Source organism: Lasioglossum baleicum, chromosome 19, assembly GCF_051020765.1.
Source record: "Lasioglossum baleicum chromosome 19, iyLasBale1, whole genome shotgun sequence".
In the NCBI taxonomy this organism is placed as follows: Eukaryota; Metazoa; Arthropoda; class Insecta; order Hymenoptera; family Halictidae; genus Lasioglossum; species Lasioglossum baleicum.
Window position 1 is genome coordinate 6,050,066 of NC_134947.1, and position 27,001 is coordinate 6,077,066.

Consider the following 27,001-nt stretch of genomic DNA (forward strand, 5'->3'; position numbering starts at 1 on the left):
AAAAATATCCATGCAGAATAGAATACACACACACGGGGTCATTATTATTTATTATATTATTATTTATTATATTATTGTACTATTATTTATTATATTATGTTTTTGATTTGTGTTGGATGAGTTATATGGAGTTTTGAACATTTAATATCGTTTTCCTCAAAAACTATTGTCTTTATGACAAAAATCAATAGGGCATAAAATGTGTATTAAGATGAGACCTACAACTTTTATTTGGAGCATTCTTTAAAATTACCATTAAATACGGAAACAAATGGAAAAAACCATGATTTTCGATACCAAAAATATTTTAGGGATTACGTAGGATTTTCTATTTCATAGAACAATAGACGAATTTAGTTTTATTTACAGTTCACATGATTGTGAACTTTGTGTATTTTATGTTGAAACCACTCTTTAAAAATTGTCGAATGTAGGACACAAGTATAAGTGTCTTTTACTTTCGTCCAGCTTGTTCGCTAGTCGGATAGCAGGCGCAACGAAACGAAAAAGTAAAGTCGCGAGGAAGGTGTCGCGAAGCAGAACAGAGACGAAACGAGGGAGGAGCGTGTAAACAGGGTAAGATGAGTGGAAGAAAGTCGAAGAAGTGAAGAGAGAGGCAAATGTAAGACACGTGTGCAGAACGGAGGCAATGTCATCGAACTTACATAATGTGTCCTCTTTCTTCAATTACACGTACGTACCGATGTATCAATGCAGCATACATTTAGGTCGGGCATACCGGTATTCCGAGAGACCTTTGGCTCCTCGGACGGATATGGAAGATGGAAATGATGCTGGCTGTTTGCGATGGACCTCCTACGAACGTGAGGAGGATGTAGGATTCCTGATTTCGACGCGATCTCCTTGATAATGTTATTTTCACTCGTTTGTACTATTTCGTATGTATTGTTCGTATAGTTTGATTCGGTACTGGTGAGGGTAACAACATTCTACCTCATCTGGCGAAACAGTCTTAACATTTGCGCGTTTTTAGTAACTTAGTAATTTAGTCGCTAAGACTTGTAAGGATCTAGGGTCAACGTCACTTTACCGGACTCAAAATTTGTGCCTTTCTTCAACGAATTATGATGTATTTGGTACGTAATCCAGTCGATTTGTTCCCGGCGCGGATGCAGACCGAAGATTCGATCCTCTAGGATCAATAGTTGAGGAGATATGGTCGCTTAAAGTTGAGCATTTTTGAAAGGTAAGGGTGCCGCCAAGAAACTTGAAATATGCTCAACTTTAAGCGATCACAACTCCTCAACTATTGATCCTAGAGGATCGAAACTTCAAATCTACTGGACTACATACCAAATATACGTAATAATTCGTAGGAGAAATGTTTACGCCACTATTTTCGTTAAGCATTTGAAATATTTGTTTGGCCAAACAATGCAAACCTTTGTATTTACTTATGTGGAGCAGGAGAAAAATCGTCGTGGCAGTGAACGCGTTTTAACGATGTGACAAGGTGTCGAGAAGTTCGTGGGACAGTGTCTTTCCATTTATAGTCGGTGTCGGGTCGGTCGGTGGTCACCGGGATATCAAATTCCATCGGAAAGTCCGCCGATGCTCGCAATTAAAATGGAAAGTAGACCGGGGCTCCGAGATAAAACGCGAATCGTCGTGGCGCGGTACCTTTCGTAGCAACGTAGTATATGTATATAGTCTCGGTACGCGGTTAATGGAGCACTATTGCGTGCGTCGACATCGATTTCCTTTCAATCTCCTTCACATCCTCTCGCGTCCACGTGTTTCTCCGTGTTACGGTATCGCTGAAACGAGGCAGCGATTCGCGAGATCCGCGATCCGCGTGCTCTTGCAAAAGAAAAAGAGACCTACACGCGGCCGAAACGGGCGTAACACAACGCTTCAACGCGTACCCACGATCGTTACCATCGCGTGCTGACATTTGTACCACGCTGATCGTGGGTACTACCTGCTCGAATCCTCCTTCTTCAAATGTTAAACAATTTCTTGTTTTATTACCACGCTTATCTAGGATCAATAGTTGAGGAGATATGGTCGCTTAAAGTTGAGCATATTCGCAGTTTGTAGTGACGCCCTTACCTGTCAGAAATGCTCAACTTTAAGCCACCATAACTCCTCGACTATTGATCCTAGACGATCGAAACTTCGATCTGCATCCACGCCGGGTACAAATCTACTGGATTACTAATTTTGATGCTGATTTTGAGGTACTAATTTTGAGCCCGGTAAAGTAAAACTTAGCCGACTGTTTTATTTTGATTAGATGTAGCGGCTATACGATAATATTTAAATGCAAAATTGAATATTTGATGTTGTGAATGTAAAATGTTACAAAACAAAGAGATTGAGAAATTGTGGGATGATTATGGACAGCTCTATAAGCCAAATTGGGAAGCAATTGGCCCACTTAAATTTGAAAAATTAGAAAATACAAGAATAATAATTAAAATTTAGAAAAAATAGGATATTTTGGAGAGAGAGGAGCGAACTGTGCGGCGAGAGGAGCGGAGAGGATGGTCGGTGTCGCGGAGGACACCGAATTTTGCGCGGAGGCGCGGTCTCCGAGGAGATGATGAGATTCCTGTGTCCTGTGTAGGGATGACTCGGCGGGCAGGTGAGAGGTGGAAAGCGAAAAGAAAGGTAAGAGGGAGCCCGGTGATCCCTTCCACGGGTCGGCGAGGCCCGAGAAGAAGACTCGCGAAGGAGATCGTGGTGCTCGCAGTGCATCGGCTGCTCCATCGGCCGGACGTTCGGCGTCGTGCAACCTCCAACCTCTACTCCGTGTTTTATATACTCATGCGACGTGCAACAAAATGCCGATCAGCCTCCGTATACTGTGTAAGTGCGAGATTTTCACGAGAATCGAATTTCGCCCGCGATACCGCGCCTCGAGGCCATCGCCGTCACACTGTCACCGTCATACTCCATCGTCGTCGCCTGTCGCCGTCACCGCTCCGTCGCCTCTCATGAATCGGATTACCAGAGACCCACCCGTCACGTCGTGGTTACTCGTCCACGCGAACCTTTATTTTCTATGTTATTCGTGGAGAACACTTCCATGGGAAAGTGGCACCGACGACCGAGATCTTTAATTCAAGAACACTCGCGGCACAAACGTGCATAGCTGTCCAACTTCGTTTCAGCCGTTTTTAATCGTTCATCTAGCAATTGCTCTCCACATAAAAGTGCACGTTCAATGCAGACTTCACAAATGCAAGCGGAATCATGGATAGCATAATGTTCTCTGAAACCATTTTAAATTTCTCTTTTAAAAATGATGTTTTAATTTTAAATTTTCATTCGTGACTCTCACGACTAGGATTTTATGTTTTTTTTTTTTATAGGTTTTACCTATGGCAAAAATGTAAAATCGTAATTAGGTTTGTTCACGCCGAACCTACCGAGCAATAAAATCGATTAGAATGTTTTAGCTTGTAAAAATGACGAGGTTCTATTTATTTAGATATTGTGCGATTTTTATTCCAGTATGTGCTCCGGCGAAAAATTTATCTAATCAATTTGCATGTGAGCAACTATATAATTTTAATAATTGTAAAATGAAGAATATAAAACCGGTCATTTGGATCGGCAGTCATCTCTACTTTAATTATTAGGAAATTATTTAAAATCTCCTCAATTTTAAATTTATATAAAATTTACTTTTAATTATTCAACTCTCTATTTTAATTATTAGTAAATTATTTAAAATCTCCTCAGTTTTAAATTTATATAAAATTTACTTTTAATTATTCATCTCTACTTTAATTATTAGCAAATTTTTTAAAATCTCCGCAATTTTAAATTTATATAAATCAGTGTGGAACTATTAAAAACAGCTGAAACAATAATAATAATAATGATGAGAGCAGTTCGTTTCTGAAAAATGCAGTTCTACCACTTTTCCAGTTTCAGACGATTGTTCGTGTTGTGTTTGGGCGACCACGATTGATCAGGTTTGCGACGAATTCTTTTCACGTTTCGCGGAAATCATTTCGAAGGATTGTGCGTCTGAAATTGATCGTTTATATTGTTTATCGATAAAAATTAGTGAACGTACGGTATTTTGTGCATTTTCGAGAAACACGTGTGCTGTTGGATAAACAATTTTCGAGGATCGTGTATTTTCAGACGAATTTTTCTTAATTTCGCTTATACAGGGCGTCCCAAAAATTATCTTCAGGATTCTCTGCCCCCTCCTCGCCTTTCCTCGAAATCTCGGATCATTTTTGGAACATCCTTGCGAATCCTTTTCTTCCGAGAGAAACAGCCTTAAACGATCAACTCTTCCGAATCTCTTTCATTTCAAGATACATTTAAAATATTACTTTCAAGAGAGATCGCTTCGTTCCTTTTTACGAAGGCAACCTCTCGATGGATCGACGACTTGAAAAGCTCCTTTTTTATGGGGCACTCGGTGCTCCGATGCACGCCTCGCTCTTTTATGGAGACGGTTTTTAAGAGATGTTCTGGTTTCAGAGGAAACTTTATGAATGTTTGTTTTATTACCGATCGCGTCTCGAACAAATTGAATTCCGCGGGAGAAATTCGAAGTAATATATTCTTCTTTCTTTTTTTTTTAAATTTATTTTACGTCGCTTCGGATTTGAACACTAAATTTCAGATTATTGAAGAATTTTCACTATTTCATCTATGAGATAATTTCGTAAAAACAAAAATAGTACAACTATGAACCTGGACTCACGTTGAAGCTTGAAAATTGTTCTCTTGAAAATAAATTCAGATTTATTGGTGTACCATTTGCTTTTACGAAGTTAGAACAGTTTAAAATCGACAATTTCTCGAGTATCCGTAATTTAGCGTTCAGATAATGATGTTAATAACTACACAAATTGTAAGTGGAATGAAATAGAATCCTACTTTTAATGGGAACCGCCTTTGTAGATCAAAAACAAATGAAAATTGTACAAAATTCTATCGAATTTTATATTCTAGCCTTTTATACGAGTCCGAGTTAATTGCCATAAAAGATCTTCGTTCAACTATGAAGTGTCAATGCCTGATTGTATAAGTAATGTTAGATCGGATCGAAGGTAATGAGTAACGAATATTGAAAATCAATGTCCATAGATTGCATCGGTGTGTAGGTATATCAACTGGCACGTGGACAGAAGCCATAATTACGTTATCAAATGTCCAGGTATTACACTCTCACTGGATAAATTGTTATGCACGCAATCTCACCTGTCGATACCTCGTTAAGTTATCATTGAAATCCAATAACACCTACAGAACGTATTTAAGGGGAGGTTACGGTCTAGGAAACTAAAGAAATTATCGTTTTCTAACAAAATAAACCAGATAACAATTTGTGGTTTTGTCACAATAGTACAGTCAACGAAAAGTTGTAGAGAGAAATGGAAGGAACACCATTTTTAACTTTGGCAGGGGGGCACGTAGAAGATCCCCTTTTTCGGTTTTCCGCTTATATCTCGGAAACTATGCGTCCTAGCGATAAGACCATTCCATACAAAATTAAAGCTGACAAAATGTGCCACAAGATTGACTGGATTCAATTTTCCGCTATCTCGCATAGTTTCCGAGATATCCGCGCTCAAAGTTCACTAATTGTGCTGAAGAGTTCTTTCTCACAATTAGTGAACTCTGAGCGCGGATATCTCGGAAACTATGCGTCGTAGCGATAACACCATTCGATACAAAATTAAAGCTGACAAAATGTGCCATAAGATTGACTTCATTCAGTTTTTCGCTATCTCGCATAGTTTCCGAGATATCCGCGCTCAAAGTTCACTAACTGAAAAATTGCCCTATTTGACTAGCTAACTCTCTCAGCACAGTTAGTGAACTTTGAGCGCGGATATCTCGGAAACTATGCGAGATAGCGATAAGACCATTCCATACAAAATTAAAGCTGACAAAATGTGCCATAAGATTGACTTCATTCAGTTTTTCGCTATCTCGCATAGTTTCCGAGATATCCGCGCTCAAAGTTCACTAATTGTGCTGAAGAGTTCTTTCTCACAATTAGTGAACTTTGAGCGCGGATATCTCGGAAACTATGCGTCCTAGCGATAAGACCATTCTATACAAAATTAAAGCTGACAAAATATCCCACAAGATTGACTCTATTCAGTTTTTCGCTATCTCGCATTGTTTCCGAGATATTCGCGCTCAAAGTTCACTAATTGTGCTGAAGAGTTCTTTTTCACATTTAGTGAACTTTGAGCGCGCATATCTCGGAAACTATGCGAGATAGCGAAAAACTAATATCGCCTTCGCTAATTAGTTAAACTATTTTTTTTTATATAATATATAGTAATCAAGTAATTTTCAAGCTGCGCCGCAATTTATATTTCTTCTTAGAACGGCTAAGTGTCGAGAGACTTGTGGACGAGGGTCTGTCTGTGTATTCTTCGTTAATGTTCTCGGAAGACGGAGAGCGGTGCACTGACAGAAGAACAATTTCATCCCGATGTAGCGATTGGTTAATCGGTATCCTTTAAAGGTGCACGCCGGAAGATTCCCCGGCAGATTTCACTGTGAGGAATCAATTGAGAAACAATTGAATCTTTTCGGTGTGATGGAACGTAGCAGTGATTTATTTCGACCGGTACACACATACACACACAAATATACATACATGATGAACATGATGAAGTTTCAAGACAGGTGTTCTGCGAATAGGAGATCGTTAAATCTGTTATGTACCTCGAAGAACCCAAATGAATTTGCAACTATCAACACAATGATTTTTTAAAAATGTCGTTCGATTGAGGTTTGAGAAATTGAACAATTTGTTTATTAATGACCGGTGATTACGAATACACTGTTTTCTGTTATCGAACGTCCGCGATTGTGTTATGCGCTCGATGGAAAGATCCACGATTCATAAAGGCACGGGACGGGGAACATGCAAATATATTCTCACGATTGCGGCCGAAGCACAATGCACCGCTGCTGCCACGAACCTAAAAATGAACGAGCGATTCAATTGATCGGAAGTAACGCGAAGAGATACGTGCACCGGTGCACAATGAGCAACACAGGAACTGAAGTCGTTGCACTTCAATCTTCTCACGCGTATCCGTGGAATTCGAGACTATGAAGTTTGGAAAGTTTCGAAGTTCGACTCCTGGGAGTTAGGAAGTCCGAGGGTTTCGAACATTTGCGGCAAACTGGCCAGAAATATTGTCTGAAGAAAATATTCCAAACACTGTCTCCAGAACTGCTGAGGGTGCGTTTTGAATTCAGAAAATTAATTACAGTCAATTTCCATGTTTCTGCCTGCTAAACTAATTGTAAGCCAACCTTAAAATTGGACGATTACTAGACCCGTTAATTTAGTGCCCGAGTTGCTCCCATGTTTTAATTTTAATTCTTTTTTTACGTAATTCGAGAGTTCGTTCGCAGAGTCCTCACCCGGGTTTCGACATCGGCCACCATTAAAACTAATTCATCTTTACAGGCCACGGGTTGCGCTAACTAGAGACACTGAAATTCTGTTCTGACGTGTTTCTTCTGACGCATTCTGGGATTACTGCAAGAATTGTCCGACTTCGTCGAGGAAAGAATTGTTCGATGTCGAAATTCGCTGCGGAGCACAATTAGTTACGAATTAGCCTACCCGAAGCCGGATCTGAATCTAAAGCTATGTCCACACCGAAGCAACATCTGGTCACTCTTTTGTCAGCTTGAAAGCGGCGACTTTTTCAAGGCATCAAGATGTGTACTCCCTGATTCCGTTTAACTTTTGTCTGAAACATTTTTTAGTATATTATCAGCCGAGATATTCTGCTGGGTCCACTTGAACCAGACTCCCTCTGTACAAGGGTGTCTCAAAATTCCTTCAACATCCGGAAATCGGAGGTTCCTGAGATCATTTAAAGCAACATTTTCCTTTGCAAAAATGGAAAAACAGACAAAGCTGTGGACACCATCTTTTTAAAGGAAAATGTTGCCTCAAATGATCTCGGAAACCTCCCATTTCCGGATGTTGAAGGAATTTTTAGACACCCTGTATACAACATCAACTAACGGTTGATCGGTGTTGCTTCAGTGTGAGCATAGCTTTACGTTCCACCTCACACTTAACCATTGTTGGCAAAAAGTATAGATAAAGCCGGACTAACAGAAAAACGAGCCATTTTCTTAATACACGCGTTCGCTGCCTGCGTTTATTGCGGCAATAGCTATCATGGTTACAATATTCTATTGAATCTACCCTTTTGTAAAATATAGAACAGGATACAAGCAACATTTATATTGCGACGTAATGTAAATACATTTGATTACATAATTGTGTAATTTCTGACTGCAAGCGGTTTCTTTTCAATCATAGTTGTGTGTATATTTACAAGGAGTCAGAACTTCAAACTAATTCACCGAATACATATACAGGGTGCGCCATTTGTAGGTACCATATGTTAAATGCTTATAAAATAGTGAAAACGTAACTAAATCGAGTTCGGTTTGCGATATTTATTTACTTTGGTTTATACCAATACAAAAAATTCATTTTTTAAATACAACGTCGGGCAAGTAATCACCTTTATGAACGACGCAAAGAAATGCTCGTTTTTGGGCATTTCCCATAACTTTTTGCAACGTTTCGGGCATTATTTCCGTTATTTCCTTACGGATTGCATCTTTCAGCTCCTGGAGGGACCGCGGCGCGCCAACATAAACTTTTGACTTTAAATATCCCCACAGAAAAAAGTCTGGAGCAGTCTGGAGGCGTCAAATCCGGCGAACGTGGAGGCCAATTGTAATCGCCATTTTTCGAGATTAAGCGATTCGGGAACAATCTTCTGAGGAGAGTCATTGTGCTGGTGTTAAGTTATTCATGGTGAATAATGGTATGAAATGAGCTGTCAAATACGCTAGAATATTCTCCGGAATGTTTACGAATAGCAATTGTTTTAGCGTTTAACATATGGTACCTACAGACGGCGCACCCTGTATTGTGCTATAGATTATAATGAAATTTTTAGAAATAACGACATGCACAAAATTAATTTGATTTGATGACGAACGACAATGACGAACGTGATTTAAATAATCAAAGTTAGAGGGTTCTTTACTACAGTGATTTAATCGAATAATTTAATTCTAGAAATTGTTTTATTCGTACGATTATACATTCCAACATTCAGTTGATTTAAAACACATCATTTCAGACAGATACGTTTACGGAACTCTACATTTTTATTTTATTCGTAACGCACCGAATTATATGGAAAACATTACTTTACCGGACTCAAAATTAGTACCTTTTTTCCAGGAATTATGATGTATTTGGTATGTAATCCAGTAGATTTGTACCTGGCGCGGATGCAGATCGAAGTTTCGATCCTCTAGGATCAATAGTTGAAGAGATATGGTCGCTTAAAGTTGAGCATTTTTCACAGGTAAGGGCGTCACTACAAACTGTGAATATGCTCAACTTTAAGCGACCATATCTCCTCAACTATTGATCCCAGAGGTTCGAAACTTCGATCTGCATCCGCACCAGGTACAAATCTACCGTATCATATACCAAATACATCATAATTCGTAGGAGAAAGGCGCAAATTCTGAGTCAGGTAAAGTAAAGAGCAGCCTTTCGCTATCGTATACATTATAAGCAAATAGTGGAAAGTACAAGTGCTAGCCTCACGGGGGATCGATGTTCTTATACTTGTACATTTATTTCTTGGGTTTGGAGATTTTCTATAATCATTCATATCATCTGTTTCTTGTGAATGATTTGAAGAAAACGCGATTTCGCGTAAGCACCGTCGGTCCGATATATGCAGAAAGCGCACGATCGCTCGGGATCATTTGAATCCGTTGTCGCGCGACACACAGCTCCACGGGATCGCTTTCTCACGTGTGACCCAATTAAAAAACTATAGCGTGCGTGATGTCATTGAGAAACGCGAGATAACGGGATCACGTGCGTGGGAGGGGCGATTTATCGAGCCCGTGATCCGAGTTCCACGGATTCCACGGTGGTGTCCGCTCGCCTCCACGCTCGGACGGAATTCATCTCGTGCATTGTCTTCCATCCGCGCTTGCTATCGTTACTGACATTAAAAAGATGCGGCGAGGAGAAAGGTCACCAAGTTGGTTGGTAAACGAACATGCCGATCCTCGCGAAATATCGAACAGCGAACGTTTTGTCTCGCTGTTAAAAGTCACTGGCACACGTTCTTTTCAGCCTTCTCTCTTTTCAAAAAGAGTAGCCTGTCGATACGATCCTTTTGGTATGCGCTGCGCCAGTGGCGCACCCAGGCGGGATACAGGCGGTCAAGTCCAAGAAAAAATGTTTATCTTCCAAAATTAAAATCGCGGAATATCCCTCGACAGATATGTCGGCTAAAAGAAAGGTCATCACGCAAAACCTAGGGCTGAGTTCAACCCCCCTCCCCCCAAAACTGCATCCTGGGTGCGCCACTGCGCTGCGCAGCACAACTATGGCGCCACGAAAATTTACAAGAGTTTTTAACGTTTACGTAATCATCTCAAAATGTCAATATCATTGCGTAAATTAAATTACAGAAGAAATTATCTACATGTACAGAGGGTGGTCCACCCGGTACAGTTCAAAGAGTGCTTCATCCGTAAAACTACATATGTTCTTTTTAGAAGTGCAATGATGCATGTGCATGCGAAAACTGCATTAGTTTTTTTTATGGTAATTCACATTTTCTTTACAAAAAAATATTCTTTTCGTAAAAAAAATATTGGGGATGACGGGGTTCGAACAGTCGAAGAAATTCAGGTTTCGTGCACACGATATAAAAAGGTTCGGTTTAAAGTTTTGCAACGTTGCATGCACTTAGCGATTCAGCAGTGAGAAACACAATACCAGGAAGTGGTTACAGAGCTGCGGCAGTGGCTAGACAGATGACTTGATTTGATCACCACTACAGTGATGATCTTGTAATCAAGTTGTTAGAAGCATATGGAACTTCAGCCAGCAATTTAGGGGAAACGGGGAAACTGTGACAATTATATTCGTAAATTTTTACGGAATTTGAGGAAAGTGCCATTTCAGGGTTCAATTATTTTTAGAGTTACAGACGTGGTTCTCCATAAAGACGATTGAATTTGAAATTATGTTCTGCAAGATGGAAAAGTTGCTCGTGGTTGCTGTCATTCCCTAACTGTCGCACCGAGTCCCCCATAATTGTTCGCTCCGTTTCCACCTGCTCCGCTTTCTAGCCTCCATTTCCCACGAAGATTGGATCAAGAGAGTAACATCTAACCGACTCGACAAATTCGTATGATCAAGACTCTCAATTAACACTTCTTGAATTGGCTCAGACCTCGGCGTCGTCGTCGGGTCGTTTCATCATCGTTCGCGCGGCAGCCCCAATCATGTAAAACAAGCCAAAGTGCGCGGAACAAAGCTCTCACGATCCAGTTATACAGGCATCGATCAAGTTCGAAAGCGGATTGCTCCGTGACTCCTTTGGAACCACGGAGCCCGGGATCGTTACGGTTCCACCGAGCGATAGATATACAAGAACGCAGGCTAATACTACTACATCTGGCAGAAAGTGGCTATAAAAATTCTTGATGGTGTCATTAAACTGTAACGGCTCTCTGACATTCACGGCTCTATACGTTGCGTTGCCGTGGATAAGTTCAACGTAATGGGTAGACTAAAAAAGTACAAAGAAAAAGATTACTGTTCATTGGTGTGCTAGCATATCTCATTTGAATTATCCTACAATAATTTGATTGGCTTTTTAAATTCTTATTTACGACTTCGTTGCCTATACGTAATATACATATTTATAAAAATTCTATATAGAGTCTAGTATTGTTTTAAAATATCATTTTATGTATGTATATACAGGGTGTCCCAAAAATGTGTTTATTTGACGCGTTTTCATTCGAGCATGTCAATACTCGAAGCCTATTCAGCTGTGTGGAAGTGTTCATAACTGAATACTTCGATATAAAACTCCTGATTTCAATTATTGATTTGTATCACACCACCGCGAGGAAGATATTAAATGTTTGAAAATCAAAGAGGTGATCCCTGACGTCATTAGAAATAAATTTCTCATTTACGAAAATGTTCTCCGCGGCTTCGTTGCGGAGTTATTAACGAAAAACGTCGTCGGGGCGTGGCTGCAACGAGGCGTGGCTGCGACGTGGCATTGGCATTGGCCGAGCTGAAGTCCGCCCACTGCACTGATTGGCCCGTGTTCTTTTGTTCTGAACTCCTTAACGAAGCAACGCAGAACATTTTCGCAAAGGAAAAAGCTTCTTGAAATTACCTCAGGAACCACCCTGTGCAATTGCAACATTTTTGGAACACCCTGTATACGTAATTTGTAAGACTAAATTCCTATTCGAATAAAATCTTTATTTATTCGATTGAATATTTATTCGATGACGTCGAATAAAATTTGATTCGCTAGTCTTGCTCAACTCTTCCTCAATATGTACTTCAAAAAATGCAATGATTCAACTATATTTCTATTTAATATTCGTCTCTATCGAAACAGTAAAATTTCTTCTAAATTCACAAGTAGTTACATTATTAATAAAGTAATATATTATTAATTATTATATATTATTAAAAACACGTTAAATAATGATTAGCATTGATTCGAGTGGAGGTCGGCTCGAACAGTTCGTTCGTCAGGTCAAATCGCGCGAGTATCGTGGAATGTAGAAACGAAATGAACTTTTCTCTCTCGGCGCGGTGGCGGTGTGCAACGTGTATCGGTAGGTGTAGAGGCAACGATTATGATTTTAAATGCTCACCGAGGCACTCCTTTTTGTTCAGGTCTCGTGACGCTGGTCTTGTGCAACATTCACGGCAGTCTTGAACATGAAATTCCAAGGAGGAGCTTCCTGTCGCGACGAGCGATCGACGGCACCAGAGGGAGGTATTAAATAATCGAAGATTCAATCGCGGAATTTTCTTGCGTATCAGCATCGGTGATACTCGCCGAACACTAACGCGATCGTCGATGTTCGATTACAGGAAGTACTTCGATCCGGAAGAAGAAGGGGTATTCGACAGTTACGGGTCTGCCGGCGGCCAGTATGATCCTTACGAGGAGAAAACAGGTACGTTCTATGTAGCTATAGTAATATATAAACAATTTAATCATCATACGCGCCTCAGAAATATTAGTTGTTGTATATAAGAAGAAGAAGAAGAAACAGTACTTTTTTACCGCGCTTATATTAGCTTGCCGAGTTATCGTTGTCGTTATTGTATGCTAAAAATCTTGTAATCGAATTTTAAACTACTTCCTGATGAGAGCTAGAGACTTGAAACTTTAAACATAGCTCAGAACTGGATGACAATGCAATAGAATTTTTTTAAAAACTGTGTCCGAGAGGAAGAAAAATTAAATATTGACCGTCACACCTCGCCACGCGACGCTCGGTAGTACGTGATCGCGTTCAGCGATCCCCACTCCACGCGCTAGCGCTCCCCACTCCACTGATCCACTTCGCACCGAAAGAAAGTGTGGTGCTCCGTTACCGTAAAAAACCAATATAAAATCGGCAATTATGCTTCGAAAATTCTGAAATAATTCACTGTCGTGTGTGCTATCAGGGAGAATGTTCATGAATTTTTTCGTAATTTTTTGTTGAGCGGAACGGAAGAAATAGCACGGTTAACTATAACTAGCCTTAATTTGGTTGGGGTACACTTTTGACCCCCTTATCCGATTGAAACATTATTTATTTAACAACAATCCTTTCAATAGAAACCTAGCAAGTTGCAAACGATTGGAAAATCGCAGACGATTGTGCACCATTGAAAATTTCAGAGTCGAGCGTTTAATTGATGTCCGCGTCAACGTCGTTCAAGCACGCCTCACGTTTATTAATAGCATGATTAACGACGATTGTGGCCGGGACATTATACTTGAATAGGTATTTCTATTTTCGTCTTGAGGATCTCGTCAACCGGTAGAAATGGTGTCAATACGCCAACTAATTACTGAACTGTCCAGTAGTCATCATTATCGCATCGACGTGTTTCTTTTTCCTCGAACTTTTCTGCCAAGTGAAAGAAGTATCGTAAACCCAATAAAAATCGGGGTCAAGCGTAACAGGCTTCGCCAAACGAAACATTCAATTTCCCGCATAATTGTGGATGTTTACAACATTATCAATTAAGGAGAACAAAAGGAATCTTAATTCGCGAACATCCTCTTCTCGAATCAAAATGTTCTTCCCTGACCTTTGCTTCTCGTTTCCCTTGTTCGCTCTTCGCACTATTATTCTTGTAGCGGTTCTGATTACTATCGTCGATTTCCTGCCAGGTATCTGCCTTCGATAACATCTACCATTATTGTTCGTTCTCGTAACTGCAATGACGATTCTCTACTTTAGTATACGCCCCTGAATTGTTCACAGTTTTCAAATTAGACCATTTAGGGTCCTAATGCCCAAATCTGGGGCTACTAGGTTTCCAAAGTTACAAATAGCCAATTTGTAAATGGCTAGAGTCCTCTCAAGTCACTATTACACACTCCTAAATTTTCCACAATTTTCAAATTAGAACTTTTAGGGTCCTAATGCCCAAATTTGGGGCTACTGCGTTTCCAAATTTACAAATGGCTAGTTTCTCAAATTTTTTAATGTCCACAGTCCTCTCAAGTCACTATTACACACTCCTAAATTTTCCACAATTTTCAAATTAGAACTTTCAGGGTCCTAATGCCCAAATCTGGGGCTACTAGGTTTCCAAAGTTACAAATAGCCAATTTGTAAATGGCTAGAGTCCTCTCAAGTCACTATTACACACTCCTAAATTTTCCACAATTTTCAAATTAGAACTTTTAGGGTCCTAATGCCCAAATCTAGGGCTACTACGTTTCCAAATTTACAAATGGCTAGTTTCTCAATTTTTTAAATGTCCACAGTCCTCTCAAGTCACTATTACACACTCCTAAATTTTCCACAATTTTCAAATTAGAACTTTCAGGGTCCTAATCCCCAAATCTGGGGCTACTAAGTTTCTAAAATTACAAATAGCCAATTTCTCAAATTTTTAAATGTCCAGAGTCCTCTCAAGACACTATTACACACTCCTAAATTTTCCACAATTTACAAATTAGAACTTTCAGGGTCCTAATGCCCAAATCTGAGACTATTAGGTTTCCAAATTTACAAATGGCTAGTTTCTCAAATTTTTAAATGTCCACAGTCCTTTCAAGTTACTATCACACACTCCTAAATTTTCCACAATTTACAAATTAGAACTTTCAGGGTCCTAATGCCCAAATCTGAGGCTATTAGGTTTCCAAATTTACAAATGGCTAGTTTCTCAAATTGTTAAATGTCCACAGTCCTCTCAAGTCACTATTACATCGTCCAATCCCAAAGTTCCGAATTCCTGAAATTCCCAAGTCGTCGACACCTTGAATCGCGCCACCTGCCTGGAACGCCAGTTGCTATTACGAGCTGTCTGTTTAATTATGTATGATGCCGATCGATGACATTATCATAGGTTGTTGGATTAGCGTCGAAAAATGCCGGCAGCATTTATCTTTCCCATTCGTTCACCTTGAAGGAAATGATCGCGTGGTCGTTAATTTCCTCGGTAGGGATTTTTTCCTTCGTCGAGTAATTATAAGCACGGGGGCAGGCATTATCGGCGAAATAACAGATTCACGTCGAGTGGAGATTAGATCGTTAGGAGAAGGACATTATCAAGTGGTGTGAAAGGCAGTTGATTATGAGACGCGTAGAAAAATTATGAAGCATAGGTCGCGTGAAGCCTCTTGCAAATTGCGGACGGTTGAACCGTGGAATCACGTGTGCCGCATGCCGGTTAGTATAAACACACGGCGCCCATTTTAAATGTCAAACGCACGCGGCCATCCACGAGTGTCCTTTTCGCGACCTTGAGCCATCGTGAATCGCTAAGACAAAGAATTCCGAACACTTTCTCACGTTTTCGACTCTGTCGTTACTTTTAGCGATCCTCCGCCTTTCAATTCATTCAGTTTCAATGTTTAATTACTTCTGTACAATTTTCAAGGTTTATCACAGTGCCTGATAGACTCACAGAATAAATAGAACATAACAATTTTAAGGTTACCTTATTTCTTCGCGGATGAAACGCCGAAAAAATCGTTTTTTATTTTTTTAACAACGGCGCACCAAGCCAAAAAATCTGAAAAAATTCATGAACAATACCCATAACAATATATCGCTACCCGTAAAAATATAAATGTGGACACTCTAGAACGTCGATGTGAAATCTGCATTTTTTTCGATTTTCTTGAGGTTTTTGATTGTTTACAAGCAGGATTTTCACTTTAAAAATCTGAAACCGGTTGCAAAGTATGTATCCGGGTTCTTGACATGTGTCAGAATTTTTTCGGAATTTCTAAACATCATTAACTAGGGAAAATAGGCGAAAAACTGATTTTGTCCAGCACGTTTGACCAGCATTGTGTTCCCCGGTTTAAACGCCATCGCGATCGTAAACCCTCGGCCACTTCGAGTGTAACGACTGCCGTAATAACTATGATTACGTGAAATGAATTAATTTCGGTTTGCAGACTTCTCGGACATCAGGAGGAACGTGCCGGGAGAGCCGGGCGCCGATTATCCTGCGTACACGACGCTGCCCCAGACGGGATTCACGTGCGAAGGACGTTCACGAGGTGAATGAGAGTTACATGATTCACCGGTCCCCGTTGCCCTCGATCCTCGGTATCGTATCGTATCGTTTTGTCAACCAAAATTCACAGAAAGTCGGTCGGCGACAGTGACGTCTCCCCGACGTAATACGTCACGACTTTGGGATTACGCAACGCGGTTTCCACAGGATCTCGCAGTGACCGGTTCGTAAGTTAGGCGTGCTGTATGAAAGCTGGCCGTGCATGTTAATAATTCATCGGTCTTTCGCTGGCGAAGATTACAAAACGGTATTTCCCCGAGGAAAATCTTCTTCTTCGGTTCCGTTCGCGTTCGTAAATAATCCCGGACAGTGGCGCACCCAGAGCCCGCTCTAGGACATTTATCCGGGGGCCGCCATTTTGGCTGTAATCGTGAGAAAAATATCGATGTGTTAAATACCTAAGTAATAGAAAATTTGCTTTTATTAACACATTACCGACCGGTGATTATTGCATAATTTTTTAATGGAACCTTCAATAGCAATAGCAATTTTTATTGTGAACTAACAAGTCACCCTCAATAACGTCATCTAATAGTTTCATTTAAGATTCCAATGTAAAAGAAAATTTCTATGCTGTCTTTTGGTACAGCACAATTATTGGAAATCCTATTAATAGGCTTCCGGTAGGTAAAGTGTTAAAATTTAAATAAAATGATTAGATTTTTATTGAAAAATAAAAAATATGTACATACATGTATGCTTAAGGTGCGGCAATTTGTTTGTTTGTCCGGGGCGTCGTAACCGCTAGAGCGGGCGCTGGGCGCACCCAGGGGAGGGGGCCATAGGGCCGAAAGACAAGAACAGGTGTGGTGGTGGTGGTGGGCCCCTAGGGACGAAGAACTAAGTTGTCATTCCATGCCAAATCGATCACTTTCTGCAGGCACACCATCGTCGATTTTCTTCTAAATGAAATATGTTGTAGTCCATGCGAAATTAGGGGGGGTTTAAGTCATCATTTTGCCGATTTCGAATTTTTTTTTAGAATTGGCAGGCCTTCAAAGTTTTCAATTTTTGCCCATTTCGGCGAAAACGGGCCTCGCTTATGAATTTTTATCTCGGGAACTGTTTGTCCGATCGAGCTACATTTTTTTGTTGTTTTATTCGGAAAGGATTGGGCTATTACAAAATAATTTTCTCGACCTCGAAAATAAACTTTATAATGTCGAAAAATTTAAACAAATTCTCTTTTTATGTTTTTTCCGATGAGGGTCCGGAGAAATTTAAATTTTGTCCATTGAACGTCCCTGGGGTGGGTGTTTACGGGGGTTCGCCCTCGGTTTTAGTCTTCCCCTCAAAAAAAAAAAAGTATGGGGTCAGGGGGCAAATCCCTCCAAGAAAAAAATGTTTAGCTTCCAAAATTAACAGATAATTGATAAGGTCATCACACGCAAACCCTAGAGCCTGGTTCAACTCAGCCCCCCTAAGATTAAATCCTGGGTGCCCCACTGATCCCAGACCGTGTGATGTCTGCAGTGCTTTTGTCAAGTGCTGCGCGATAGTTGTCTGATGATAGGGTTTGCTTAAAACGAGACTGGGCCCGCTAATTACTCAAATAAGCATTGGGAAAGTCCTTGGTCTTCGTTGTGTAAAGTTTTATGATCCCATCAGCAACGAATTACCTAATTGTAGGTGCTGAGGACTTATTGCCGCCATTAAATTAGAATTTTTAATGACGAATTAAATATGGACCTCTCTGTGCACATCTTGATCCATTTGGTAACGTTCGAGACTCGTTAGGCGAAAAGGAAACGCAGAATATTAAGCGTGTACGTTCTTTTACCTATAGCTTTTCATTGTCTCGCTGATTAATCTAAAAACTCTCGCGTCGAATTGTATTGTAATGTCTGTAATTGTGAATGGTTGCATCGTTCTCACGTTTGGTGAAGGATAGGTCGCTATTCGTTCTGATCGCTGAAAGATATTCTACGCGGAGGTCCTTGACTGCAATGGCGAACGAAAATTTCTTCGTGCGAGTTCGTTCGCGATAATTCGAGGAGATGTTAGTACATATCGCATCCCCTCGAGAAAAGTGACAACTCAAAAATACAGCATTTGAGAAAAATCAACTTATAAAACTTGTACATATTTCTCAATGACATAACCTCAAAATTGCCATTTTTTGACTCGTGTCACTTTTCTTGCGGGGGTGCGCTATGTACACGGAGAGAGATTAGATTATTCGTAGGACCTTTCGAACCATTTGGCCTTTATCTTATTGTTGGGCCGCTTTCGCCCGGCGTTCTGCCACTTCTCAGGTAACGTCATAGCGAACAACATTATCGAGGTGGTTGCTCAATGAAGAAACCATAATAAACTCACTGACGGAGTGAACTTTCTTCGACGAGAACTCTGTCTCCGACTGCCACTTGATTCCTGTTCCCGTGCAGCTGTCTAACACCGACGTATTCGCACCGCGAGTACCGCCATTAACATCGCCGAAATCGTTCTAATTGTGCAAAAAGAGAAATCGTACACGTACGCTTTCACAATTAGGAGGAACGATAACGGAGATATCGTCATTACGTTTTTCCGCTCCGCGTCTTCCTCGCGGCGTGTCATTAAATGAAACTCTTAGTAAGAGATCCTCGTTAAATGCTATTTTCTGCTCTTCTCCGCGGGGCTGATATGAAAATACAGCTCTACTGGTTTTGCGCTAAAAGATACTCTTTTTAACTGCCAAATGGTAGTCTTGTATGCTGTTTTCAGAGATGAAGGTGGCCTTCAACTTTTTTAAATGGAATCTTATGTACCGTTTAAACCATGTGACAGTAACGCATCTACTATTGGGCAGGGCGGCCAGAGATAATCTTACCGGACAAAAAGACTCCGGGACGTGTCCTACGAGTTACGAAATACAGGGTGTCCCAAAATTCGTGAAAATCCCGAAAGGGGGTGGTTCCTGAGACCATTTCAAGCGACATTTTCCTTTGCAAAAATGTTATCCGCGGCTTTGTTTAGGAGTTATTAACGAAAAACACGGACCAATCAGAGCGCGACCTAGACGCGAGTTGGCACAGTCGGCCCGGCGCGTCAACTGTCGATTGGCCGACTGTGCCAACTAGCGTGTAGGTCGCGCTCTGATTGGTCCGTGTTTTTCGTTAATAACTCCTAAACAAAGCCGCGGATAACATTTTTGCAAAGGAAAATGTCGCTTGAAATGGTCTCGGGAACCACCCCCTTTCGGGATTTTCACGAATTTTGGGACACCCTGTATACACAAATACACTTGTTATACATTCATTTTTCAGAATCAAGTCATATAAATTTTTTAAAATTCTGCGTGTTGTTCGAGGAACCCCATTTTTTCTCGAGAAGCATACGTTACCGAGTTCGAGGTTCGAGGTCGCACAAGGTCACTTGTTTTTCACACATCGAAAAAGTCCGGTTTGTGTTTGACACTCCGTGTACACATCCCTTGGGGAAGTTTTTCGAGATTTTCGCGCGGAGTTTCGCGGCGGCGCGACGACACGATAATGGCTGGGACGGTGACCTATTGCGAAACCTATTCCGAAGAAAATGCTACAAGTAGAGTTCGCAGGCGGCGGCACGTGAGTACCGCGTGCCGTCTGTGTGCGTGAGAATCATCCTTGACACCGATACTAAAGGTGAAAAAGTGCGGGATTAAATACATTGATGTATCGAGCCGTTCGATGGACAGAATTCGATTTTCGACGTTTCATTTCTTGGATCCTTCGAAGACCTTTTACCTGCGAAATTTTTTCGCGCGAACTCGCTGCGAGAGCAACTCGTTGCACACGTCATATGAAACAAGTTGAAACTGGTCGACTATCCTTACGACATTCGGAAGATCGATGAAAATTAAAGACGTCAAAGCTAACCGATAATATTTTCGAGCCGAAAGTGGGGAACGGAGTGCCGGGAGGGGGAAGAAGATCGTGAAGATAATGTCAGGCATCGTGTACTTCTTTTTAGACTCGAAGAGAAAAGTTTCAGCCGAGAACCTGTCCGTACAAATGAGATTCAATTAATCTGGACTTCGCCTGCAAGAACTTCCAGACACATTCGCCTTTTTACTGTGTCGCAATCCCATTTCTAACGGGGGAAAGCCGAGGGGAATCTCGGTTCTTGTTATTATTCGTTGCCTGGGAAATTGTTGGATAACAAAGTATAATCACAAGGAGATTGATTACCTTTAATAATCCTGTTTCCAGAACAATTTTCATTCATACTGAAATAATAACCCACGTTGACCATTCAATTAAAAAGATATGAAGTCGATGTCTTCATTAGATTCTGAGAAAACAACGTGTACGTAACAAGTTGGGGTACATCCTGTACATTATATTTACATCAAAACCACGCTTACATTAAAATGCACTGAAAAGGAGAAAATAATTTTTTCCCTGGTTCTCCCAAAAATTTAATATAAATTTAAATAAAGTCATGAGACATCAGTGAGTATAAAAATAGTTTAACCAAAAATCGGATGGTTTTAAGGGGGCCTCGATCTGGTGTAAATAGTTTCTCCATTTCATTGCTCTAATCGACGCATCTCGATATTCCCTTCGGAGAAAGTGTTACGCGGATTCGATGGATTTATGAGAAAAATGAGTAGGTGTAATATCGAACAGTGAAAACATAATTCAGGTGAAAAAATTTTATTTTGCGGTGAAGATCCGCTGTCTACCATTTACAATGTTTACATTTGCATTCGTAGAATGTTGTAGAATGGCGTGGAAAATAAATTTCGACTAGTTTTTTTACTGCAAAACTGAAAATTTTAAAATGCGCTATCGTTTTGTCGTGGAGGGTATGATTTAGAAAAATAATCAGCACAGTCCTCGAGCCGTTTTTACGATTTTAAATTGCAAATGGTATCCGCGGCTGGCAGAATCTGGTAAATGGTGCAACATCGTATTGGCCGATGTAACGGAATCGTGTCAGGAATCCGTGTAACGTCGTTTCGTACGCGAAGAAAGCGGTTTCAATTAAAATTTCCAAGTACCCTCGGATCGATCGGGTCGCGAAACCTTCTCGATGGACACCGAACTCTCCATTGTGTCCTACGGTGTCTGGTCTCGCGGAAGAGACCGCTTGCTATTAGATAATCCGAGAAGAGAGAGAGAGAGACACCGTACGAATATAGAAGGCAGCGTCGCATAATCCTTGCGTAACACCTGTCGAACGTAAACACTGCTCGGCCTCAACGATTATTTTACGTCGACAAAAAAAAACACACAGAGAGAGAACGAGTCCGATCATTAGGATCGTTAATCGTAACAGAGGAATGCTGGCTTACCACTTGATCCAAACAAAAATCTTTTTGTCACTGAGCTATCGATTTACACGCTTGTCCCTCGAATGTTGTAAGAGCATTCTATTTATTCGTAACAATGAAATAACTCCCACTGGATAAAACGCTTAGGAGGGTCGTCGATGGATCCCTTTTCACCCAGACCTTTTTATGTCGACCTCTGCGAGGAGACTGTTTTTTAAATTGTAATTAGTCTCGGTAACAAAAAAAGTTGCAACACAAATTCTCTTTTCGAGTTGTATAATATAAATTCTCTCTTCAATCACAGTTGAAAGCAATTCTTAATTTAGCTGTATTTTATAATTTCATAATTCTTATTTTATTAAATATTTCGTACTCGCAATCGAACCAATTTCTATTTTATTCTACAAAAAATATTTAATAAATATTTTACAGTGATTTTCCAAAATTAAAAATGTTTTCTGAGAATTGTCCCTATACGATTAAATATTCATATATTCGAAAAACAAAAATTCATAACGACAGGTTGTGATCTTATTACAGAATGATTGTTATTAATTATTCGCAATAAAATTTAGAGTCCCTTGAATATGAGATTCATTGTGCAATTCGTGTACTAATAAAATTTACGAGCATTTATAGATATATTACGTAATCGTTTATTCAGTCTCATTAAGATAAAAGCCGATTGTATAATTAGCGGTTCTGAATAATCAAACACTGCGAAAGTTCGTCACCTTCGCAGTACAGAATGCCGCCGATGCCTTATGTCTTTCATATTCTCACGTGTTCGGATATCGTAAAACTGTTCCATAATCGACGGACTGATGTAACAGAAGATGACGTAGACCTTCACTGGACAGTTATCGAATGTATCCATTTCTCTGATAATTGTGCAACTTCTTCCCTATCATTTTAGTATTTTTATCAGGATATATGGGGGTGAAAAGCTTAAACTTTACCTTTTATATCCTCTATTATTGTTTAAGATATTTAGACAAAATAAACACGAAAAAATGATGCTACAAGCTTTATATGGGACATTTTTTCACAATTGTTAGTCAGTTATTAAGGGTTGAAAAGTTTATTTTTCCGGGGTGGTTATCGCGAACAGGCCACAAACGTTTCAAGATGCTCGAATGAGTGGAATATTGTTAAATAATTTTAAAAAGTTATGGTAAAACTGGAGGTATGCTGTAGAGTTGGTATTTTCAGCGATTAGTAATCGATTAGTGATCTATTACCCTTAATTTTACAGAATGGTGTTTTAGGCCAAGCTTGAGCAACTTCTTCCCTGCTGTCGTTTCACGACTCCCACTACCAGGGTACCGATTCCCCCACTACCAGCATACAATCTCCCCACTGCCAATTATTCTATATTCCCCCTACACTCCTAATCTCCCCAACCCCCTCCTCCACTCCACAGGAGTGTGGTGGGGAGGACCCAGGAGTAAGGGGAGGGAGGAGTGCCAAAATAAATGCAAACCCTTCTTATCCACCTAGACTTTTCCGTAATTAAGTACTACAGCGTATTCTACATTTAGTTTTGTATCCACTAAATCGACTAAAGTTTCACTTCGATTTGTTCCACCAGGCTACTACGCGGACGAGGTGGCCGGCTGCCAGGTGTTCCACGTATGTCACGACGTGTTGGTGTCCTCGTTCCTCTGCCCGATCGGCTCGCTCTTCAGCCAGAAACTGTTGACCTGCGACTGGTGGACGAAAGTGGATTGCTCGACCAGCGGCAAATACATCGACGTGAACCGGAATAGCTACCAGCAGGACGACGACGAGATGATCAGGAACGCGTACGCGATGATCAGCCTGCAATCAGGAACGGACGTGACCAAGGACGGCTTGGTGGACCCTGACCGGACAGGAAGCATCGTGGATTATCAGCGAATCGCCGGAAGGCTGTTCGACCTACCCCCGGCTGATGCGAGCGGCAACGATCTGCGGAATACCTTCGAGGACTACCCTAGACCCATAGTCCGCAACTTCCTTCCGCCTTACCAAACGAAGAGCAGGAAACCGGAAACGAGCTTGAACTACCAGGGGAGGTTCTACGCCCCCGAGAAGAGCAGGTCACCGTACGAGGATTCGCCCATTATTCGAGTGCAGAAGATCAAAGACCACGGAGACCAGCAGCCCAGGAGTTTCCAAGACAGCTACCGCAGACCCAACGAATTCACCAATCGCTTCCAACCTTCTTACGCGCCCACCGTGCCCACTGTCACCACCACTACCAGAAGATTCTACTCTCCCACCGTACCCACAACCTTCAGACCGTCCACAGTCGCCTATAATAAACTGGACCAAGCTATAGACAGCTCGGAGTACTACTTCTCGCACAGCGGGACCAAGAGTCTCGTCACTCCTCCCACGATCTTCCCTGAAGATAGCGGAAGAATTGCAGAGGCGGGGAAAACGAAAGTTTACGTGGATCCTGCTCGGAAGGCGGACCAGGATGATTACAATCGTAGACACAGCTACGAGGACGATTATGGGGATGAAGATTTTGGAGACGACGGCGCTGGAAAGTCTAGAGAGAGGTTCCAGGTCAGGGTAGCCGACGATCTGCAGTTCAATCAAACGAACGTTCACGAGCAGAGTCCTCTGTACAGCGAGGATTACAGAGGATTCGACGAGGGAGGGATAGAGGACATAGAGACCAGAGGTAGCATCGGCCTAGGTCACGCGTTGCGTCAGCCGTTCAGAGGGATCTCGGTCCAACAGCAGAACCCTGTGGAGGACAAAATTAAATTCGGGAGGACTGATAAAGAGGAGTCCAAAGCGGGTTATCAGCACACTCTGGTTAGACCGGAGTCGACCGATGCCGAAGAGGAAGAGCACACCACTGAGCAATACCAAAGAGACGATCTAACAAGTTCGGACAGCCTGCAACCGTCGACTACTCCCTCTTTCGTCGAGAGTACTATCAAAGCGAGTGCTGCGCCCTTCAATGCTACTCCCGGAGAGCCTGAAAAGGAGCAGGACGTTACGGACAGAGGTAACAGAGCTGGAGAATTCGTTGGATCACCGGAAAATCGTAGCAAATTCCAGATCAAGGTGCCTGATCTCTCCGAAATGTCTAGTCTGCTGATCAGGTACACGACCGACGACGCTGCTCCCTCTTCTGGATCCAGGACTACGGAGCTGCCCAGGTTGCAGAACACTTTCTCCGACGACTACGTCGTCCAGCCGACCACTCGCGATGGAGAAAAGTTCACAGGCTCTAGGGTTCAAGCTAGACCTCTAGCTAGCCAGTGGTACTCGTCGCCATCGTCTGAACATCTGAAATCCAAGAACTCTCCGTTTAGGAGCTCTCCGTTCCCCAGAAACAGCACCCGAGAGAAAACCGTCGACAACCCTGAAAGGATTGAGCTCCCCATTGATGATAGAAAGTCCTCTTCACCGATCGGTTTTGGGAATAAGTCTGACACGGAATCTAGGAGACCTTATTCTTCAGGTCCTGCTCTCATTGATGTCCGCGACGAGGCTGTGACGCAGAGGTTCAACGAACGGACACCTCCGGTTACCAAATCAAGCAGTGACGGATTCTCAACGTTAACTCCAAGGTCAGGAACCGAGGATGAGAGAAGAGCGATAGAATCATCGACAGCAAACGCCATCCTCGGGTCGATCCCTCCAGAGACCTTGAAGCAGATCGAGGAAACCATTGACCAGAACAATTCGCCCTACCAAGTGACGCTGACAGTGAACAAGGACGAGGACCTGGTGCCGCACGACGAATTGATCGGCAAGCTGGTCGCTCAACAGGCTAAAGAGACGTTAGACGACAGGGATCATCAATTGGAGGTCGTCAAGTTTGTGGAATCTGAGACACCGACGACAACCGTACCAGAGGAGACCACCGTGAGCAATCTAGACTTGGACTACTATCAGAACACGGAGGACAACTTCACTGGCGAGTTCATGGACTCCCTGAAGAATTACAGCACCGTCAGTCTCCTTCAGCTGATGTCCGAGCTGCTGAGGTTGGACCGTGCTCCACGACCCTTCTCCCTGGGCAATGATAGATCGCGAACTCAGTCCTGGGGAGCCCAGATGATCGCCAAAGACGTGAACTCTAGTGTCCAGACCGAGGTGAAGAACTTCAGCAAGCTCGAGGCGACCCCCACGACGGAGAGATCTGCTCCTTTCAAGGAGAAGATCCTGGACAAGTTGTCGGAGAACTTTGGCGAGCCCCTCTACAAAACTGACCGGTATTTCGAACTACCTCAGCCAGAGAGGGCTCTCGACTTCCAAACTGGTCAGCCTATCAAGACCCTGAAGAAGGACGAAGAGCCAAGTTTGACTGAAAGTTTCGACGCCACTGACGAATCATCCCCCGATGTCAGCACTGAAACGTCCACGGCAATCACTACCCCGAAAACCACCCTTACGACGGAGTCGACGAAGACTGTGGTTCAGACGGAGTTTCTACCCTCCATTGGTTTCTCCTTTGACACCGACGAAGGGCGGGAGGAGTACGTGGAAGCTGTTTTGGGTGGTCTGATCGAACCACAGCCTGCCGAGAGCGAGAAAAAGGAGGCTGTAGTTGGGCTAGCTGGCGAAACAATAGCTCCCAAGAATGGAACAACTGATGGGGACACAGAGAAAATTCAGAGAAAGGGGGATAGCTCGGAGGAAGGGGTTTCAACCTTGAAGAAGGTTTAGGGCATCGGTAATGATTACACTGCGGATCTTTATGCATTTATGAAGAAATTAGTTGGGTGGAATATGAAATAGTAATGGATTAGAGAAATTCAAGAATATTACATTAAAGTCGTTAAGGGGGCCGTCTCCTAGCAGATGACGGTCGCGCGTGAACACTCACACACCGCTAGAGTACACTCACACACCGCTAGACCACGTATACGTACGCGAGAATTGCTAGGATCAGGGAAATGCCTTCTGATTTCTCGATAATGCAAAGACGGGGGTTTTTATTAGTCAAAATCGCTAGATGAAAGATCAATCTAGTTCGCTGTTTGCTTCAAAAGTCGTTCTTTTACGTTTCCGAGCAATGATTTTGCAATATTCGGCTGCATGTTGCCCGTCGGAGAGGCTAGTACGCCGGCGTGACTGCAGCGCCATCTGACGGGCAACATGCGACGGGCAACATGCAG

The 27,001-nt window shown here is 41.9% G+C and overlaps 1 protein-coding gene across 1 annotated transcript; it reads left to right on the forward strand.

The window, feature by feature from the left end:
* The first annotated feature begins 2,239 nt into the window (after positions 1-2,239).
* On the forward strand, positions 2,240-26,739 carry LOC143218315 (uncharacterized). The gene is made up of 5 exons (XM_076443443.1): positions 2,240-2,832; positions 12,761-12,863; positions 12,962-13,047; positions 16,512-16,616; positions 23,464-26,739. Exons 1-5 carry the CDS (start codon positions 2,808-2,810, stop codon positions 26,547-26,549), a joined length of 3,405 nt encoding a protein of 1,134 aa, XP_076299558.1. The 5' UTR covers positions 2,240-2,807; the 3' UTR covers positions 26,550-26,739.
* The last annotated feature ends 262 nt before the right edge of the window (positions 26,740-27,001 follow it).

What these genes read in the sequence shown, in the direction of transcription:
- LOC143218315 (XM_076443443.1), top strand. Translation starts at nt 2,808, where the DNA reads ATGCCGATCAGCCTCCGTATACTGT. An exon ending in TCCTTACGAGGAGAAAACAG is followed by an intron (nt 13,048 to 16,511) that starts GTACGTTCTATG and finishes TTCGGTTTGCAG; the next exon opens with ACTTCTCGGACATCAGGAGG. An exon ending in GTGCGAAGGACGTTCACGAG is followed by an intron (nt 16,617 to 23,463) that starts GTGAATGAGAGT and finishes TTGTTCCACCAG; the next exon opens with GCTACTACGCGGACGAGGTG.